Source organism: Sciurus carolinensis, chromosome 3 (genome assembly GCF_902686445.1).
Source record: "Sciurus carolinensis chromosome 3, mSciCar1.2, whole genome shotgun sequence".
In the NCBI taxonomy this organism is placed as follows: Eukaryota; Metazoa; Chordata; class Mammalia; order Rodentia; family Sciuridae; genus Sciurus; species Sciurus carolinensis.
In genome coordinates this window covers 42394879-42409339 of record NC_062215.1, presented here as the reverse complement: position 1 = coordinate 42409339, position 14461 = coordinate 42394879, and the positions used below count along the sequence as shown (strand labels likewise).

Genomic DNA, 14461 nt, shown 5'->3' with positions numbered 1-14461 from the left:
GATCACAGAACTGGTCTGCAGCCATCCCTCAGGCAGAGGCACTGGCCTGCCAAGAGGACCTGCCATGGTGGGGTATGGAGAATCACCACCTGAGCTCATATAGAGAAACTCTGAGCTCTGGCCAGCAATTTAACTTCTGGAAAATAGAGAAGCCAGGTACAATACCCCATGCCTCTTGGAGTGAAAGCCAACTGTGTTCCACGAAGTTCTCCATCCTGTGGCCCCTCGTGCCCCACCAACATCACCTTTCCTTCTTCTCCTTCTGGTCTCCTTGCACTTCCACCAACATGCCAGGTCTAGTCCTGCTTTTGCACTTACTGTGGCCTCTTCCTGGAGCCCTGTGCCCTGGATGTGCCCTTGGCTCTCTCACCTCTCTCATGCCTTTCAGATTCTTTACCCCTGCCTCAGTGGTCCAGCTCCCTCATATTCTTACACAGAACCATTGACTTAGAATGTTCATTGTTTATCTCCCCCATTTTTTCCCTTTGTTCACTGATGCATCCCCAGGGCTGCTGGTGCCTGGCACACCTCCTACAACTGAGTGAGATAATATAAGTCAGGGTCAACTCATTTTTTCTATGAAGAGCCTGATTTTTGGCTTTGGGGCCACGTGGTCTCTGTTTCAACTCCTCAACTCTTCCAGTCGTGGCCAATAGTACAATAAGGTGGGACTGAATTTGGTCTGTAGGCTCCTCTGATCTATGAATGCATGCTTACCTATTGTGCACCTACTCTGTGCCTGGCTCTGGGTGAGCAACCCAGCCTGATTAGCACCTTCCAGATGGGTGTGATGTCGGGACAGAGCAATACAGTCACAGCAGTGGTGAACATCTGAGTCAAGCCAGCGTGGGCTGTGATATAGAGTGAGGAGAGTGGGCAGGGGCAGTCCAGGATGGACACTCAAGCCTTGCTGCGTTGTCTGGGCAAGAAAGAGTTTGGCAAATACAAGGAGCCCGGGAGCTGGAAGGGCTGGAATGCAAGGGGCGTGGAAAAAAGGGGAGCAATGATGAGACCAGTTGGGGGCAGCCAGCAGCACACGGGGCCTGGGGCTGGGCAGGGCAGGTGGTCTTTATTCCTTGTGTGGTCTAAATGCTGGCATCCCCTGATTTTCCTCTAGAACAAGCAGTACAGGAAGAAGCAGTGAGGGTCTCCAAGGACAGTAGAGTGAGGAGGAATGCAGGAGTGTTTGGGGAGAGAATCCACAGCAGTGGCCAGAAGTTTCTGTTCTGAGTCCCCAAGAGATGATGATGATCTCTATAGAAATGAGCAAGGTCCCAGGCAGGGGACACAGGGGACAACTCAAGAGGATAAGCACACAGTAACTTATAAACATCAGTGCAGGGCTCCATGGTGGCCAAGTGGGGGTGGGGAGAGGGCGTAGATGAAGGGAGCAGAAGCACCAAGCCAGCTCCAGCCTTTGACCTCTGATACACCTTGTAGGCGACAGTTTCCACCAAATGCAAGGTGGAGTAAAGATCCTAGAACCTGGGAAGCTTGGGGCTCCAGGCTGTGGAAGCCCCACAGATCAGCCCCATACTACTCAGGGACTTCAAGCAAGATATTTACTTCTCTGTGCCCACGTATCCCCATCTAAGGAGTTCAGTTGGTCATCACAGCCACCTGCTAGAAGGCCACAAGCATTAGATGAGACACTGAATACGATGCTCAGGACTATGCCTAAAGACATGAGCATTTGTCATTTATCAAAGGTGACAAATAGACAAAGGTTTCCTGGAGGACAACTGGGGTTGTGGAGGACCAGCAGGGTCCTTGGGTACAAGACAGAGGAAGTAGCCTACAGGCAGACATGTGGGAGTCATGTTGGGGGAAGGAGCAGGGCAGTGGTGGGGATGAGTGTGGACCAGTTCCCAGGAGTAGGCCACCAGTCAAGACCCTGGACATCATCCCGGAGCTTTAGCAGGTGTCTGAGCCTGGGGTAGATCAGTGGCTCTACCTGGTCCTGCTGGGTGGTGACCTGAGTGAGGCCCTTGAGAGTATCCCATTTACAGGGATGCAGCTGCCTGGTGCTGTCCTTTTGATTGTGTTCCCAGGGTTTTGCCAGAGTGGGTGAGTTGCACTCTTAACTTTGGTCTCCCACCCATGTCTTCAGGGGTTAGATTAAACTCTGCAATTGCCCCTGGGCCATAGAGGAGAGGAAGCCCCCTCAGAGGTTGCCCAAACTTTCTAGAGCATTCCTTGGGGAGGGCTATGTGGAGAGACAAGCCACTGCTCCTGCTGGTCTAACCGAAGTGACTGTTCACTCACAGCCACTCCATTTTATAGATAAGGGCCACTGAGGCTCAGGAGGTGAAGTGACCTGCTCAGAAGTGTGGCTGGGACATGGCAGACCAGAAACAGACCCAGGTCCATGTGGATCTTAGCTTCTACCAGGCAGAAGCTTGCTGGGCCCTCAGGAAAGAGGGCTTGAATTGCAGACAGGGTCAGGCAGGGTTAGATGTGTGCAGGTCCCCACCAGGGGACTTTCTTGAGGTTGCAGGGAGTTGTGCCCTTGTGGGACCTACATCACATAGGATCCTACAGAGACAACTCAGCCAAGGTTCTCCCCACACCTTTGCTGTGCTGTTAGACTCCTCAGTACTCCTCAGAGCCTGCTTCCATGGAAGGAAGTCGGGAGGGATCAACTATCCACCAGGAGTGGAGGTCCAGGCCTGGGAGGGTGAGTTCTGAAAACTGAGAGGCAGAGACTGGGATAGTCCAGGGCAGATGGGACTAGTGAGCTGAGACCAGAGGCAGCAAAGGTGCTGGGTGTGGAATGAAGGGTGGCAGGTGTGGTGTGGCCAGAGCCTGAAGACCAGGTGCACAGACCAGGGCTCTATTCCAGGTATCTGGGGTCCAGAGGGGTCCTAAGCAGCAGCTGGAGGACAGCCAGGCAGTGGCAGCCTGTTGCAGTGGGCTTTCTAGAGAACTCCTCCCCCAGGGTCTGACTTTGGGAAGTCCTTTCCCCAACTTGGGCCTCAGTTTCTCTTCCAGTCTTATGCAGTAAGGACTCGAAGAGACCTTCAGGAAGGGTGGGGGTTAGCATCTTTGGGCTTCTTGGTTTGTGCTGGAGGCCAACCTCCCCCTTCCCATTCTCTCTGAACCACCCCTCACACGCACGCTTGCACACACACACTCTGCTAAAGCCGTAAGCCCAATTGAGGGCATCAGTTTCCAAACTGGCTGTACCCTCCAGAAGCAAAGAGGAGCCAGAGAGGGCAGTGTAGGGAACATGGGCTTTGGAGTCCATCTTGTTCCTATCTGGATTCTGTTCTAGGGGCTCTGGTCCCTGGGCCCTGACTCAAGACAATACTGATTGTTCCAACTTGAGCCAGGCCCTGGAGGACATCAAAGGGCTTAGGGTCCATGCCTCTTGGGCCCCTGGAAGACCAGGTCTTGTGCAAACTTGTTCCACACAGCTGGGGGCTCCGGTGACCCACAGTCCTGTCCCAGCTTCTTGGTCCCAACCCTGTATTTCAGGTAATCCCTCTACTAAACCAACACTGAATGGCCACTGAATGGAACAGGCACCCAGGGGCAGGGTGAAGCCCATTATTTGGCCCCTGGTCCCACTGGGATTATGGTTTGTAAGGCTCATTCCTGCACTGAGGCTATCTCACCCCAGACTAAGACTCCCACCCCCATGTGGCCCAAGGTCTGGGACAGCAGCAGCTGTAGGCTCAGTTCTGTATCCAGCCCTAGCCTGTGACATGCCTATAAGCATTCCTGGCTTCAGGTCCAACCTCACCAGAGAGTGGACAATAAGCCACACTGCCCCTCTGCTTCCCTGCCCACCCCCAGCACCTGTTTTCTGAGGCCCACTAGTCTTCACAAGCCTCCCCATGAATTCCTCTTGGACTCCTCCTTGTTAAGGTCACCCTGGGAACCGAGGGGATAGGGCTTTTTTGTATCCTCTGGGAAGGGACCAAATTCAATAACAACACTGCTTTTTGGTGGGCATTGGCCACCTTGGACTTTATTAATGACAGTACATCTGCACATGGCTCACAGGTATCTGAGCCAGTTCTTCCTCCCGCGCTCACAACAGCCCCAGGATGCAGATGGGTGGACAGGGGTCTTCCCTCCATTATCCAAGGGGCATCCAGGTCCAGAGAGGGCCTTTCCCAGGTCACATGGCCAGTCAATGCAGTGCCAGGACTCTGACCACTGTGTGTCCTAGTAACCTCTGACTTCTACCCAAAACTTCTTTCTTCCTCAGATTGACCTGTACGCCGGGGCTCTCTTTGTGCATATCTGCCTGGGGTGGAACTTTTACCTCTCCACCATCCTTACACTTGTCATTACTGCCCTGTACACCATTGCAGGTATGGCACTTCTGGCAGGGTCAGGGCAGAGGCCTGTAGGGAGGGACTGCCCATCACCAGCTTGGGCAGAGCCAGGGGAAGTGCAGGAAGCACCATGGGCTCGGGGAGACCCCCAAGGAATGGGACCAGGTGCTTTAGCTCATTGCTCACCCACCTCTGAAATGGTAGGGGCCATGTCTGGGAAGAGCTGCCCCACCAGGAGCTCTGGAAGCTGCCTCCTGTGTCCCTTCTCCTACTTTGAAGTCAAAGTACCCCACCTCCAGTACCCTTGTTTCTTGCAGGGGGCCTGGCCACTGTGATCTACACGGATGCCCTGCAGACAGTCATCATGGTGGTGGGGGCTATCATCCTGGCGGTCAAAGGTAAGGGCTGTGGCTGCAGAGGGGGTGGGCTGCCCCAGCAATCTGCAAGACTAATGAGGTCACACCACTAGGCAACCGTCCCCTGCAGGCCTCTCCTGGCTGATGGATGTAGCCTGCCTCCCTTCTGTCCCACTGCCCAGCTGTCACCAGCTGTGGGTTGAATGAGGAGTTGACTCAAGTACACAGGCCCTGCCATGTGCTGCCCTGGCTCAGGACTTGACAGCGAGGTGGGGCTGCAGGAGGGTGTGGAGGCAGCAATTAGGAGACCACAACACTGCCCAGGCGTCTCCTCCAATTGTTTAAGATCAGGTACAAAATCCTAAGAGGTGATGCTACCTCCTGCTAGAGGCAGGGGAGGGGAAAGAAGCATTTAGACAAAAGCGATGACTCTCGTCTGGAAATAGACAAGGAAGCTTACAGGGCTGTGTGGGGGGTGGAGGTAGTGAGCTCCCTGCCCCTGCAGTATGCAGAGCCAGGGGGATCCCACAGAGGGTAAATGGAAGCCTTTAAAGATTTCCAGCTCAGAATCTGAGATACACTGCAGTTGAACCCTTGTGTAGCATCTGTACATTTGCTTTGAGACTCACATCGATCCCTGTCCTGAACACAGATCCTGACCTGGCTTCTATCTAGGCAACAGGTTCCCTCTTCCATGATCTGCTGGGGAACAGCAGAGACAGGGCTTTTCCTATGTTCAGGTTTCATTGCACGTGAGGGACCCAGACAGTTAGACCCAGTCTGGATGGGAGGTGAATGACCACAGCCATAGCAAAACCAGACAGGCCAGGGCTTGGCCATGTAGAGTCCTGATCCTGAGGTAGACAGAAAGAGTGAGGGGAGAGATGTGCTCTGAACTTGAAAGACCCCTGGGTTGAGCCCCACCTTCCCAGCAGGCTGCATGATCTTGGAGATGTCACATCACTGCCAACCATTCTTGGCCCTACTGAAATCACACCCTTCAGAAGCCTGGGTCAGGACACTTAACACTTTGGATGCCTCAGGAAAGTCTTTGAGTGCCAAGAAAAAATGTTTTGCTTCCTTGAATGGACAGTTTAAAACCTGGCAGAGAACCCCTTACCTGAGACCAATAGGCATCTGGAGACCAGCAGTGATACCCACCAGGCCAAGAGGACACAGTGGTGCCCACGTGCAAAATGCTCATTTAATAGTATTATCTTAAATACAAATAAAATAGTTATTTAAATTCACCTTTTTTTTTTTAAACCCTCTACCTGCCACACCTTCCCAAATGCCAGGAAAGGCAAGGTAGAAAAAACTCCAGTTTGATGCGTTAGGAAGTTATTTGTGAGATGAAGGAACACAGTGGGAGCTGGGGAGTCAGGGACACCTAACCAAACTGTCCCTGTCCTGCTCAACCCTTCCAGCTTTCAACCAGATTGGTGGTTTTGGGCAGCTGGAGGCAGCATATGCCCGGGCCATCCCCTCCAGGACCATCGCCAACACCACCTGCCACCTGCCACGTGCGGATGCCATGCACATGTTCCGGGACCCTTACACAGGGGACCTCCCATGGACGGGGATGACCTTCGGCCTGACCATCATGGCCACCTGGTACTGGTGCACCGACCAGGCAAGTGCCAGTGTGGGCCTTCCAGCGTGGGCTCTGGTGGGTCCAGCCCGAACTGGGCTGCTAGGGGTCCTTATGGTCCCGAGGTGCCTGGGCCCTTCGCTTAGAATCAGATGGAGCCCACTGGCTGCCCCCTGACCTGGCTTTTAGGTGCTTTGACTGGGACAGTTTGGAGTACGGGATTCCCAAGGGACTCGGATGCTCCTCGGTGGCTCTGCTATCAGTCAGGATGCGGGTGTTTCGTGGTGGCCTAGGGCTCCTGGGATTTGGTAGCATGCAGGATATTGGGCTGCCCTTGGGCTGCCAGTGATGGGGGCCTGCCGTGACCAGGCTCGCTTTCCTAGGAGAGTTCTGGGTGCCATCAGCAGCAGTGCGGTACCGGGGACCTCCTGGAGTCCTTGAGACAGGGCCATCACGGTGGAACTGCTGGCCCTGGGAGAGAGAAACAAGAGTGAGGACTGTGCAGGGACTCTTGCCAGGCGTGCCGGGGTGGGCCAGACCTGGGTCAACAGGTTTCTGGCTCTGCCACTCACCAAATTGGGTTTAACTACTTTGTGCCTCAGTTACCTCATCTATGACACAGAATCATTCTGCCTTTGGGGTTGTAAGTTCCCGCCACCTTTCCACGCCGTCCTCACCAAACCTCGTCCATCTGTATACAAGGCTAGATGAGGTTGAAAAACACTGATAGAGGTTGCTGGAGACCTGAATTTCTACTGAGAGCAGGGGACAACTCTGGTCCTCCCCTCATCGTGAATTCTGCAGGTGACCTCAGATAAGCCATTTCTCCTCACTGGGCAGAAGCAGATGATGCCCCTGCCTGCTTGTCCTGAAGGCCATGGGCAGACCCTGAGAGCACAAGCTGGGCAAAGGGCTTTGTGAAGCAGCAGAGCCTCCGTGATCATGGGCCCAGTGACCATCTGTGCCTCCAGACCCACTGCCAAGGGGTAGTGCCATGGGATGAAGCAGTCAGGCCAGCAGATCACAAGCAGTTACTGTGCAACACACGTGACAGCACTCATGGAGCCTCTTGCCTCCCCTGTGAGGCAGGCCAGACCCTTCACAGGCCAGAACACTGAGGCCCAGACACAGAGGTAAATGTGCAAGAGAGGAGTGACTTCCTCCTGAGCAAGAGGGGCTCCATCGGTGTCTGCCCAAAGACTCTCCCTGAGTTCCAACAGTGGGAAGTGATACAGAATGGGAAGTGACAGAGATCCTGGGAAGCTGGGCCTCAGTAATCCCATACCCCTGGGATTCCCACATCAGCTCTGCACTATGGCTGGACTTTCCAGGGAACATGTGGCCCATGGCAGATGTCTGCCCAGCTCCCCTAGGGCTGAGGGCCAGCCCAGGCAGGCAAGGAATTGGAGGAAGGGTGGCAGTAGAGGGTGGGCAGTGGGTATGGACACCCCTGCCAGGCTGAGCCCCTACCTCAGCTACCTCCTGTCTCCTTTCACGTGACATAGGCCTGGCATGGCACAGTCATCTTTGAGTGGAATACCATCCAGATTTTCCAATGAAGGCCCAGTGAGTGAGCAAACATCCCCTGACCTTGGAGTCAGGACTGGAAGGGCCTCACTGTATGGATAAGGAGTCTGAGGCCCAAAAAGGGTCTTGAAGGGAGGCAGAGGAGGGACCTTGCAGACCCCAGGGGGTCAGAGCAGCAAGCAGCTGATAGGCCCGGGGCAGAGTCTCAACCCTGCCTTCCTGTCCTCCTCCCCTTGGGCTGGGTCTGCTTGGAGGATGTGAGCTCTTGGTCCAGACCCTAGCACAGGTCTTGCTCAAGGTTCCCCAGTCTCTGGGTGGCCCACACTAGCCTCTGGGGGCTTTTGGGGAGCCAGGCGTGCGAATGTACTCTGTTCTCTATACTGGGACCATGGGGGCTTTTCATTTCTTCTTTATACTTTTCACTGTCTTCAGGCTCATCCACAATAAGTAGGTGACAGTTTTGTAATCAGATACAAAAAAACAACAGCAAATGAGGCAGAGGGGCCAGAAGGCAGAGCCCTGGCCTGGTCTGGGCTCTGCCACTGCCTCTTTCTGAGCCTCAGTGTCCCCATGATGCACAGATGGGAATGACTACTGAAGTCTTGCCAGCTCTGGAAGCTCCCAAACCTGTCCCCTTCTGATGCTGTGGTATGGACCAAGTATCTTGCCTCTGGTCAGCAGCAACAGCCTCAATTCTAACAGGGATTGCACATCTCTGTGGTCAGTCACTGAATGGCTAGTGACCACACCCTAAGGAAAGACTGAAAAACTCCCTGAGAAAGAGAACTCACATCTACCAATGGCCCTGAACCAGTCAGGCACAGGCTCTGCCATCCACACCAGTGACCTCCCTTAGTCCTCACAGTATTCCCTGCATTGGTGGCAGTAACCCATTTTGCAGATAGAAGATAGGGGGTTAGGGAGGTGAAAGGTCAATCTTGGGGAGAGAGGAAGGACCAAGCTGGGACTGGGTGTCCTTTGTGAGAGGTGCTATGAGGCAGTTTCCCTGCTGAAACCAAAGGAAAGGTCCCTGCATTGTTCCTGACACTCAGTGGTGGAGTAACCATGGGAGCATTCCTGTGGCTCATGGAAACTGAGCCTTAGCTTCTTCACCTGGGGTGACAGCCCATCCAGGAGCACAGGATGAAACAGTGGAAACAAATGTCTCGTGTCAATGAAATGATGATAGATGACAGATGTGCAAGGTTTTAGACAAATTCTTCTCTCCCATGACATTGAGGCCTCAGGGCTCTTAAAATCAATCACAGACAGTAGAGAGGAAGAGTCTAGACAGACCCTCCTCTAATACCCTCACTGTCCAGATGGGGAAACTGAGGCTGAAAAGTGAGGTAAAAATTTGTTTCAAGTCATAGCAAGCTGGCAGAGAGGCAGGACAGAAATCAGCACACACTTTTCCTCTAATGAATGTCTCAAGACAGCCACAACTGTGGGTCAGTGGTAGGAACTACCTAATGAATTTGCATGCTTGGAAAAGAAGTTTAAATCACAGATAATTCCTTCTTCTGAGGTATGACAGTAAAGGGGATTTAAATCATGGAATTTCAGAGCTATGGATTGTGCAAGTCTATGCACCCACAAAAAACCACTGGAGAGTCCACTTTAAAATATATATATATATATATATATATATATATATATATATATATATATATATATATATATATATATATTGCAGTACTGAGGATAGAACCAGAACCCTGGGGCTCACACGTTAGGCAAGTGCTCTACCACTAAGCCACATCCCTAGCACCACCCTCCCTTTTTGACAGCACTAGGGATTGTACTTGGGGGCATTCTACCACTGAGTTACATCTCCAATCCTTTTATCTTTTATTTTTTGGGTACCAGGGATTAAACTGAGGGGCACCCAATCACCGAGCCAAATGCCCAGTCTTTTTTTGTATTTTATTTAGAGACAGGATCTCACCGAGTTACTTAGCATCTTGATATTGCTAAGGCTGGTACTGAACTCTGATCCTCCTATCTGAACCTCTCAAGCCACTGGGATTACAGGTGTGCACCACCACACCTAGCTTATTTTTTATTTTGAGACAAGGTCTTACTAAGTTGCCCAGGCTGGCCTTGAACTTACAATCCTCCTGCCTCAGCCTCCAGAGTTGCTGGGATTACAGGCATGTACCACCATGCCTGGGCCTTTTTTTTTTTAAATAAGTAGAAACATAATATTGGAGCTGGGAGGGATTCATCAGTCTGAATTATGATTCCCTCCTTCTCCCATTCTACAGATCTAGAAACTGAGGCCTATTAGTATTTATCTACATGGTTGGGGGTATAACTCAGTGGTACAGCACTTGCCTAGCAAGTATGAGGCCCTGGGTTCCACCAGCACTGCAGGTGGAAAAAATTGCTTAAGGCTCCCCAGGGAGCTAGTAATCTCAGGAAATTTCTAAGACTCTCCAGTAGGACTGCAAGCTTCCTAAATCCTAGGTCCTGGCATGCCCAAACTCTGCCTGTGACACCTCCTATTGGCACCAATGTTTGCTCCTGGTACATGCATGAATACTCCAGTCACTCTCATGAGGGTCCAGGGGATGAGGGTAGTAGGGTGGTGACTCTAATGCCATCAGATCACAGTCTCCTCCAGCTCTGACAATTGCCAGAGGTGGTGAGCAGGCAGGCGCCATATCTTCCCTGCTATGCGAATGGGAAGATGGAGTCCTGGGAACAAGTATCTACTTGGCCAAGCAGGATGCCAGCAGTGTCAGGGCTGTATGGCTATCTAGGGCAGGTCTGAGGCCAATGGGATGGCATCCTGTCTCATGCCCCTCCCTGAGGCCAACGGGGGAGAGATCCTAACGCAGGTGTCCGCCAGGGCTGAGATTCACTCCCTCTTGCTCCACGCCCCCAGGTCATTGTGCAGCGGTCTCTATCTGCCCGGAACCTGAACCACGCCAAGGCGGGCTCCATCCTTGCCAGCTACCTCAAGATGCTGCCCATGGGCCTGATGATCATGCCAGGCATGATCAGTCGTGCACTGTTCCCAGGTAGGAAGGCTCTGGTGCCGAACCAAGGCTGCAGGGCACTCAGGGTTCTGAGGCTTTGTCCTACAAGGTGACAGAAGGAAAGGCAAAGGAGGGAATGGAAGGAGGCGGGGAGGGGTCCCCAGGGCCACAAAGGATGGACACAGATATGCCTTGGCACAAGGTCCAGATGAGAACCATTTATGGCTGTATGACCCTGAGGGTATAAAGGAATGCCTCTATGCTCCCTTGTCTTTCCCTTGTCTGCAAACTGGGACTTAACTACCCCCCTGACGGGCAGCATAAAGATCTTATAACTGCAAGCATTTAGACCTCTGGATATGGAAATGTGCATTTCCTCAGGTTGCTTTATTGGGACCTTGAGCCCAAGAGTCTCCAGCACAGTAACAGCCTGCCAAGTGTCTCTGGGTGATTCCCACCCTGCCCATTCATCAGTTTCTCATCTCTAACAAAGAGAGTCTTCCAAGTCAGAGACACAGTAGCCCAGGGAATAGTAGCTCTCAGATCACTTGCAGGGAGGGAGGGACCCCTGTGAGTCCTGGTGCAAGGGACCCCAACTCACCTGTGCCTCCTTGTCTGCAGAGCGCAGGGCCTGCATCTTCCTTGATGCATCTGCCTCTTCTCTCCCCCGGCCTTGTGCCCATGGGGAGCCACCCAGGGGCCTAAAGGTCACTCGGGTTATCTGAGGTACACTCAGTTGCCGACGGGGTGGTTGGGTTGGTCCATTGGCCATCTGCTCTGAGTGGCGCCTTTGAAGAGGGGCTGAGCGCTCCCTCACCTCAAAGTATTCATCTGACACAGAAGAGGCCACAGAGGGTCGTCGGAGCCCAGGGCTGTGGCCGGAGCTACCTGAGAGGCTGTCCTGGTCACTGAGGGTCACGTAGTCATCATCATCTTCCTCTTCCTCCCCACCATCCAGCCCATTGGGGAACCCTGCTCCCATGCCATCAGGGTCATCCTGGGTCACAGACAGCTGCCGCTGGAGTGGGGTATGGCTTGGGTCCACCACCCTGGGTAGCCTGAGGTCTGTTCCATTTGGAGGTGTCTCCTCTTTTGGGGTCTCCAGAACCCAGTCCACATCACCGCCATCCTGGGCAAGCAGGTCTGCCACGGGGACTGTCCGGGGCTTGGGCACAGGGAGCTGAGGCTCAGAGTCTCCCCTGGGGAGGCCATTCTCAGCTGGGACCCCATCGTGGGGGTCACTGGACCCTGGGGGTGGGCAGGGCTCTGGGGAGGGGCGGCCTTCCTGGCTCTGCTTCCACAGCTGGTGCTGGGCACTGGCATGGGATGTGTCACGGATCTTGATGCGGTTCATCTGACTGGGCTGGGGGTTCCAGATATTGGGGTCTATAATGTTGATGTAGCCCAGGATGTCACTGCCAGGCTCTGGGTCGGGCTCTACCCACGTAGGCAGGTATTCAAACATATTGGCCTTCTCCAGGTTGAGCAGTCCTGGGTGGACAGGTGGCGGCAGCTCAGGGAGATCCCCCCGCCTTTCAGCCAACATGGGGCCCTGCAGCCCTGGAGGCCTCTTGGGCTCCTGTTTCTCAGAGGAGGTCTTTGCAATCTCATCAACGCTCTTGGCCTTGACCAGCGCATACTTGGGGTTGACAAGTTTCTTGGCCACGGTGCCCGTGGGTACCAGAGGGACCACAGAGGGCAGCACAATGGGTTCTGGCTCCGGCTCCTTCTCCATGGGGATGTCCTTGAGGCTGACACCCTGAGACATGAGGTACAGTTCCTGGAACTGCCGGTCAAACATTTCCACCACCTGGCCAGACAGCACAGAGATCACGTTCCGGTCTGTCCTTGCAGCTGACCACGTGAAACTGCAACACAGAGGCAGAAGCAGCTTTGGTCAAGCACAGGGACCTCCCTCCAGCTCAAGATTCTTATTCTAGTGAGTCTTCCTGGTCCCTGCTGCAATGGACATCCAAAGAGCCCACTGTGAATCCCCTGGCTGCTATTCACCAGATGGTGGCTGCAGGGTTCTGAGACTGAGAAATGGCTTGTGGGGCACAGAGGACAGGGCACAGTTGTAGGGTCAAAACTGAGTCCCAGCTGATACTGGATTCATTGAGACAGCTCAAGAATGTCCAGTCCAGGACCTGGTAGCTAGTGCCTTCACTAGTCTTGGCTGCCACCACCCCAGAGTGACTGTAGGCAGCCCCTGCCCTGCTGCACCATATAATAGTGCCTGAGGTTGCACCTGTCCCCAGTGATGACTCTCAAAATGGAGTCATCCCGTGGGCTTTGGGGGCGGGGGGGAAGCTTAGCCCCACCCCGCTCCAGTGGTTAACCCTGTCTCCTCAGACAAGAGCCTCCTTGCCCACCTCCAGACGCTGGCAGACAGGTGTGCCCCAGCTCGGCATACACCTTACAGTTTTGGGACCAATGAATTGGAATAACCAGGGTATCAAGATTAAGGACTGAAACCAGCTGGGAACCAAAGGCACAAATCCCCACAGCCCTCATGGAGAATCACCTGTAGGAACCACACACAGCCCGGTCTCCATCCACGAACATGAACTTCTGGGCCAGGGCACCCTTGAACTTGGTGGCTGACCGTGTGAAGAACTCAGTTCCTCCACTGCTGCGTACCCTAAGATTCTGTGTTGGGGAACAGAAAGGCAGAATTAGACAATAAACAACACTGAACTCACAGGGCTGGTGGGGAGGAGAATGCCCAGGATCCAGGGAGGGCTTTGCAGGGGACAAGGATGAAGAAGAGGCTGTGAGACCTGGACAAAGGGCTGGTGTGTCTGAGACTGCAGGGCCCAGATAAGGGGGGTGGATACAGAGGGACCTGACTGGTGATGAAGGGTCTGAGCCAGGATGGTCTTGGGTTTTGGCCCCTAGTATCACAGAACAGCCCTGAACAGGAAAACACTTGAGTGGCCAGGCGACTTTGAGAAATGCCACTGTAGTGGGTAGAAACCATTGGAGGGTTTTTTAAAATTATTATTATTACTTTTAGAGAGGTCTCACTAAGTTTCTGAGGGTCTGGCTAAGTTGCTGAGGCTGGCCTTAAATTTGCACTCCTCCTGCCTCAGCCTACTGAGTAGCTGAGGTTACAGGTGTGTGTCACTGTGTCTAGCCATGTCGTCGGTTATCAAGTGGGAGGGCAATATTTTAGAAAGGTCCCATGGACAGCAGTGGCTATGCAGCTGAGAGAGGAGAGAAGAGTGTGAGGGGCAGGAAGGGGGATGGCCCTGAGGAATCTGGGTCTTGCACTCTAACAAGTCCATGGCCCACCAAGATGAGTGACCAGCCATGCCTCTTCCCTGTTCTTCTTGATATTGTCCCTGCTGAGTTCTGTTCCTGAGGGCAGGACTCAGCAAACTCTCCTACTTCCCCATTGCCAGGACACTGCCTGGCACCCCAGACAGGCTGAATAAACAGTCGGATTCAGCTCCTCACCAAGCTTGAATGGCCAGACTCAGGAGCAGGTCAGAAAGGCTCTCAGACCACAGGAAGGGAAGGGAAACCCACAGAGAGGAGAGGACTCTCCCAGGATGAGGAGCAGAGCAGGATCTATGGCTGCTGGTTGTTCCCTGGACCCTGTTCACGTGAGGGGCCTCTTTTCCCAGAGTGGAGTCTCTGGAACCATCAGAGGCCCCAGGTGCAGTGGGTCTCCAGCTCCCCTTTCATCCCCTCCAGCCAGTGCCACACAGGTGG

General features: G+C 53.6%; 2 protein-coding genes across 6 annotated transcripts in view; one reads left to right on the top strand and one right to left on the bottom strand.

Moving 5' to 3' along the window:
- Slc5a10 (solute carrier family 5 member 10) overlaps nt 1-14461 on the top strand; it is a 67529-nt gene that overhangs the window by 13605 nt on the left and 39463 nt on the right. For 2 of the 3 annotated variants that reach the window (XM_047546665.1, XM_047546667.1), the window contains exons 6-9: nt 4217-4322; nt 4604-4684; nt 6070-6275; nt 10651-10786. In XM_047546665.1, the coding sequence (XP_047402621.1) occupies nt 4217-4322; nt 4604-4684; nt 6070-6275; nt 10651-10786 (529 nt within the window). The remainder of the gene's footprint in view (nt 1-4216; nt 4323-4603; nt 4685-6069; nt 6276-10650; nt 10787-14461) is intronic. The other variant, XM_047546666.1, reaches the window with a different exon arrangement.
- The window catches only part of Fam83g (family with sequence similarity 83 member G), a 30920-nt gene continuing 22286 nt past the window's right edge, over nt 5828-14461 (bottom strand). For all 3 annotated transcript variants that reach the window (XM_047546662.1, XM_047546664.1, XM_047546663.1), the window contains 3 exons: nt 13269-13393; nt 11346-12612; nt 5828-6704 (listed from right to left, as the gene is read on the bottom strand). In XM_047546662.1, coding sequence (XP_047402618.1) covers nt 6336-6704; nt 11346-12612; nt 13269-13393 — 1761 coding nt within the window. In that variant the 3' untranslated portion in view covers nt 5828-6335. The remainder of the gene's footprint in view (nt 6705-11345; nt 12613-13268; nt 13394-14461) is intronic.